The sequence below is a fragment of the Heliconius melpomene genome, chromosome 1, assembly GCF_056956725.1.
Source record: "Heliconius melpomene rosina isolate 202511_hmr_F chromosome 1, ASM5695672v1, whole genome shotgun sequence".
In the NCBI taxonomy this organism is placed as follows: domain Eukaryota; kingdom Metazoa; phylum Arthropoda; class Insecta; order Lepidoptera; family Nymphalidae; genus Heliconius; species Heliconius melpomene.
In genome coordinates, this window is record NC_140389.1 from 3,128,372 (window position 1) to 3,133,849 (window position 5,478).

Genomic DNA, 5,478 nt, shown 5'->3' on the forward strand with positions numbered 1-5,478 from the left:
TAAGAGGAGTATAGGAGAACACTAAGAGAGAGTTTTTTTTAATTTCTTGCGGGAACGGGGAATAACAAGAATTTCTATTTTAAGACTTAAAGTCTACGCAAATTTAGTTCTAAATCAAAACTTACAAAAATATATAATTCGAATTGGAATGTAATATATATACTACGTACATACAACATGATCGATTTTTTTTGTATGGGAAATATGTATTTCCTCATTAATTGTATTAATTTGTGTGTTATATTTTTTTATTACCTGGCACGATACACTGTTTCTTTCTTAGGCGGTAGGTAGCCCTTGCTGGAACCAAACTTTGCAAATCTGTTTTTTCTGCAAACATTTTTAAACTTATTTTACTTCATTTTAAATTTTTGTGGGTAAAATTGCTTAGAACATAGAAAATACAAATACAATTACGCACAAAAGCAGATTTTTGAAGTGAAAATAATTAAAAAAAAACATATTAATTTAATAATAATATAACAATAATTATAAGCGGGCGAAGCCGCGGCTACGTGGCTAGTATAACATTCATACAAACTTTTGGGGATAATGTATAGTCACGCCTCTGGGTGTGATTTTTTGTTTGCACGGCCCGTTGTTGCCGCACGGACAGCCTTTGCCAGGCTTTAGAGACGCGGGGTAGGCGGGGATGGGGACGGCCCTGGAAAATACGAAAATAGTCAATTTTAACCTAAATTACACTCTTTTTGCCTAGCTTTATGCTGTATCTTGGATATTATATACAGGTTGAAGGGAACCTAGTGCTGAGACACTTTGTTACCCACTGTGCCCGAATTTTTTGGGATATTGTGTGTTGAAAGGAGGAAATCAACCCCGCACTTTGTCGTTGTCGCTGAAAATGATAATAACTATTTTCTCCGAGCGGGAATCGAACTAATACCCATCGCGGTTTCAGTCAGACTCTGTGTATTTAAATATAGGCTATATAAATTTCCACCCACAAACATAACTAATAATATAAAATAAATAAGCACTTTTCATTTCTTACTAACAATGTTCGTATACGAAAAAAATCTTAGTAGGTATTAGGAAAATTGATACGTTTTAGTGGTGGAAATATAGTTTCTAAAGGAATGGCGTCAGCAGTCTCGGTTCATTAGCTTTGGGGTTAACGTGGTTTAGCCTGTGTTCTAATTCAGTAATTTATCTGTTCTAACATATTATCATTCAGTCAAACATTAATGTTATAGAATATAGAGAAAGAGAAGTGGGTCACTATTGAAAATTATAAATACTTTGTTAGCCCCACGCAGTATCCCACATATAGCAGGGTAGGCAGAAGGAACTTAGTGTGTAGATGCTCCACTCCCCCACTTTCTGCCAAATTTGTTTTTTGGCTTCACGGTTTATCCCGCACTTAGCAGAGTGCAAGAAACGAAGTGTTAAGACACTCCCTCCCGAAACAAATATTCTAAGAAAACCATCTTACATCCAAATATTTTAAGTCAAACCATGTTTTTGTAAACCTATATATCTTCAAAACATGCAGTTTTCTATCTGCATTACCCGTCGCACTCAATTTCGCGGTACATACGAGTATGAGGGCTCTTAGGAGAACTTTGCTGTGCATTTTAAAGTTACATATCATTTCTACATATGATTTTTGAAATTTGGAAGGAATTCGACTAAACTACCGTCAAGTAGCATATTTTATACACATAGCCTGATTGTAAACGCGACGGTTGCGGGTTCAATTGTGTAACAAAATTCAACGTCACGCCAGTCACTTAACGTCAGGTTCTTTCTACCCGTACCTGCCTACCCGTACACTGTTTCCCATTTCCTTTTTCCATGATTAGGAGACATACTGTACGTAAATGGCGGAATGAAAAGATGTCAGTCCCCCGAGAAGAAATAAAACTTACCACTATCGACATTTACAGTGAGATTCTATATTAAAAACAACATTTTCTTAATGAAATTAAACCTTAATACTCTATCGAGTTCTAATATCCAATACACAATGTTTTCAGAAAATAATTCTTGAAAGAAAAATTCTAATATTTTTCCTTCCAATACTCGCTACTATAAGCATGTTGTTAATTAATTGGACATAGCGTTGTTATATTTTATACTAGCGGCAAACCCGCTTCGCCCCCCTTTTACGGGTTTTCAAGCGTAAATCCAAATACTGCTGGAATTCTAGGTATAAAAAGCATTTTGCTCGACATTCTTCTCTATCTACCAGTGAAATCCTCAAAAAATCAGTATAGATATTCTGGAGATTAGCCAGGGACAAACAGAAATACAAACAGACTTAGAGAGAGAAATTTCAACATCGTTTGATCTTGTAAGTAGTTCTGCATGCACTTGAAAAACGCAATTATTTTATGGACAGCCACAAACAGACACCTCAATTGTAAATATGTATAGATTTAGGATTTCATATTATTATATTTCTAGAAAATACTAGAAATTACTAGAATATTCTGCTGTATTGAACTTGGGTATGCAATATGTCGTCTGTTATTAGAGATAACTTTGTATTAGTACTCGTAAAACACATCTGTCTCGCGGTCTAATAGTTTTTGTGGTATTAACAAGGAGGGAGTTGTCATTTTAGATGGAGTTTCGTGTAGGTTTATTTATATATAGGTATATAAAAAAAGAAAAAAGCTCCGCTGTGAAGCAGTTGGGATGTATTTGCGTGGAAGTTGTCATAGATTGGAATCCCTAGCTATTTTGCTTGAGATAAATTTGTTGAAAATGTCAAAAAAAATATCGATACAGTCTTCCTAAGCCAATTCCGCAAAATGTCGGATTTAATAGTCATCGAATGTAGCATGCTAAACAGAGGGAGCCTAATGTTAAGACAATGCGTTCTCCAAACACCGCTCAATTATGAAAAAAAAAAACATAATACAACCGTCAAAGAAAAATGGTGTAAAATTTAAAAAGGTTAATATCAATAAGACATGCCTAAGTTTATTTAACTAAAACATTTTCTATAAGGTATACTTATCTAATATAAGTAGTTTTGTAACAACAAGTAGTTTAATTCTCACAATTATCCGTGAGAAATGAACCTATGAACTGTTCATGTTAAGTATGCCATTTATACTGATATTAAGAGTTTGTTTGATTAACCGCGCTAATCTCAGAAACTAGTGGTTCAAATTAACAAAATCTTAATTTATTAGGTAGTCCGTTTATTAATATATCAAGTGAACTACGAAAAAACTAGTATAAATCATTGTAATAGTGACTCACTCTCTTTTCCTGAAAACTTTCCATTTGGACTTGTCTGCGTTCATTACATATCGAAGATTGGATAAGCTGTAAAAAGAAAAATAAAATTATTGTATAAAATATAGAGATCGAGTGAATGAATTATTTGTATTTCCCACTTTGTAGTACATAGTATAGCGTTAAGTTCCGCTATTCAAAAACGCAATTCGGGGTGAATGAATGAAAAAAAAAATAGAAAATATTATGATGTAATAAAAAGAACTATAAAATTTTAGGTTAAAAATGCGGCGTTAAGCTCCGCCGGCAGAGAGCTAGCTAGCTATATATATATTATAACAAAATTATCTTTGATAACAATATACATATATAGGTACCTGGAATTACTTGTTGCTTCATCGATTTTCCGACGGGCGATCATTACTTTGCTCCCCGTCAGCCCCATTGCCGCGTCTCATTAATTTTTCTTGTAAAATTGCTTATTTTTATGCATTTTCAATGGTTATTTTTTTCACGTTTTAAAACTCACATCGTATACAATTTACTTTAAATTGGCAGATTAATACTGACAGTAAGAAACGTGTTTTTAATAATTCAAAGGAGTTTTTTGTGCTTTGTTGAATGAAATTATTAAATAGTTTTTTCTTCGAGTGGAAATCGAACCCACACTGTACTTGTGCCTCTTAATTAGCTATAAAAGTTCTAACTAAATTTTTGAATTACTATCAAATGAAATTTTCTATGAAAACTAGATTCATCCTGAAAAAACATTAGATGCTTGTGTAAATACATAGTATATTTTACATGTAGGTTGCTATCTGCGTTCGTAGAAATTTTGAAGTCTACCAAATAAGCTGAACAAATACGAAATTTTGATAACTTCCCTTTATTTTAAATTTAAATTCATAATGAATTACATATAATTTTGTAATATTTACCTATAGAATTTATCGTGGCAGACTATTTTTTTAATACTTCCTTATAATTGCATTTTAGTGGGGATAAGTAGATGAAATCTATTGAAACAGTCGCAAACAGAGTGAAGAAATGAAAATATTAAATATTTAATTTCCTCAAGGGGGGATCGAACCTACAACCTGACGCGCTTACAGTCACACGCTTGTGTTCCTACGCTACAACTGGCCTCTATTTTAGTGACTAATATAAAGCTTCCTCTAAGCATTCTTCTTTGTCGACACACTTTTTATTCCTATAACGTAATATGTATAACTTTCTCAGTATTAAAAGAGATCTATACAAAGTTTATGTAATAAGTATACCATTTCACTTCAAAGAAGCTCTCAAGAATGATTAATTCCCAATATCAATAAGTTACGATATTAACATCTTTCCACATACATCAAAAATTCGGTGACAAAATCTAATAAGATCTTCAATGTAATTGATTATATGGAGAAAAAAAAATTCTTACGAAAATGACAGCGCCCCAATTGACAATTTCAGTGCCTATGTGGTTCCTTTGTCGGTATTGTCACCTGCAAGAATGATTGATACGACGCCCACATAAAGAGGTTAGGGTGTTGTTAAGCCATGGGAGATTTGACAACGGTAAAATATAAATGATTTCGATAATAGGCTAAATGATAATTATTTTAATTATTAATATTATGCTTATTTTTGTATTTTGATTTTCATCTTAATTCATCGTTAGTATAGAAAAACACTAACTAATCCTGAATTATTATACACTTTTATTTCTAATATCCACCGCAATTTAATGTATGCTTTCATTTTATTGTTTGAACCAGTTTGTACATTAAATAATACGTAATTTATAAAAAACTCATTAATTTATTCACAAAATGTAGGTGGCAATATGCATTATATACATGGTACCATCGAACTGGTCTGATAATGGAATCAAAACATGAATGGAAGAACTAATCACAGGTTACTAGAAAACTACTACTACTATCCTATACCACTTGTAGCACTTGGTGCAGTACGTGCGCCTCCTGGTTTTTTATTTATTTGTTATAATAAACTAAGCATAAAATGTCGACTAAACTAATTTATTTTCACAAGGACAGAATTATTTGAGGCAAAGTGGAGAACCAAACATATTTTCTCAGCCTCTCATAAAGTGTAGAAATGCAATAATATAAAAATTTAAATAAATCGCTATAAGCTTATGACGTGGAATCCTTCGTAGTTGTACTTCTATTTTTCATAAAGACTAACAAGGCGTAGAATATTTTCGTGGGTTAGAGATATATTACTTTAGTAAATAGATTCGGGGGTTGTATT

General features: G+C 32.5%; 1 protein-coding gene across 1 annotated transcript; it reads right to left on the bottom strand.

Annotated features, from left to right (window-relative positions):
- Nucleotides 1–251: 251 nt before the first annotated feature.
- Nucleotides 252–3,655, bottom strand: LOC146540964 (uncharacterized). Its single transcript, XM_085193996.1, has 4 exons — nucleotides 3,588–3,655; nucleotides 3,235–3,300; nucleotides 542–664; nucleotides 252–330 (listed from the first exon to the last, which is right to left on the bottom strand). Exons 1-4 carry the CDS (start codon nucleotides 3,653–3,655, stop codon nucleotides 252–254), a joined length of 336 nt encoding a protein of 111 aa, XP_085050122.1.
- Nucleotides 3,656–5,478: the final 1,823 nt, after the last annotated feature.

Bases quoted from the DNA above. Each gene is read 5' to 3' on its own strand.
- LOC146540964 (XM_085193996.1), bottom strand. From the start codon at position 3,655: ATGGGGCTGACGGGGAGCAAAGTAATGATCGCCCGTCGGAAAATCGAT. The intron at 3,301-3,587 runs GTACCTATATAT...TTCTTTTTACAG, and splicing joins GAAGCAACAAGTAATTCCAG to CTTATCCAATCTTCGATATG. The intron at 331-541 runs GTTTGTATGAAT...AAATGTTTGCAG, and splicing joins ACTATACATTATCCCCAAAA to AAAAAACAGATTTGCAAAGT.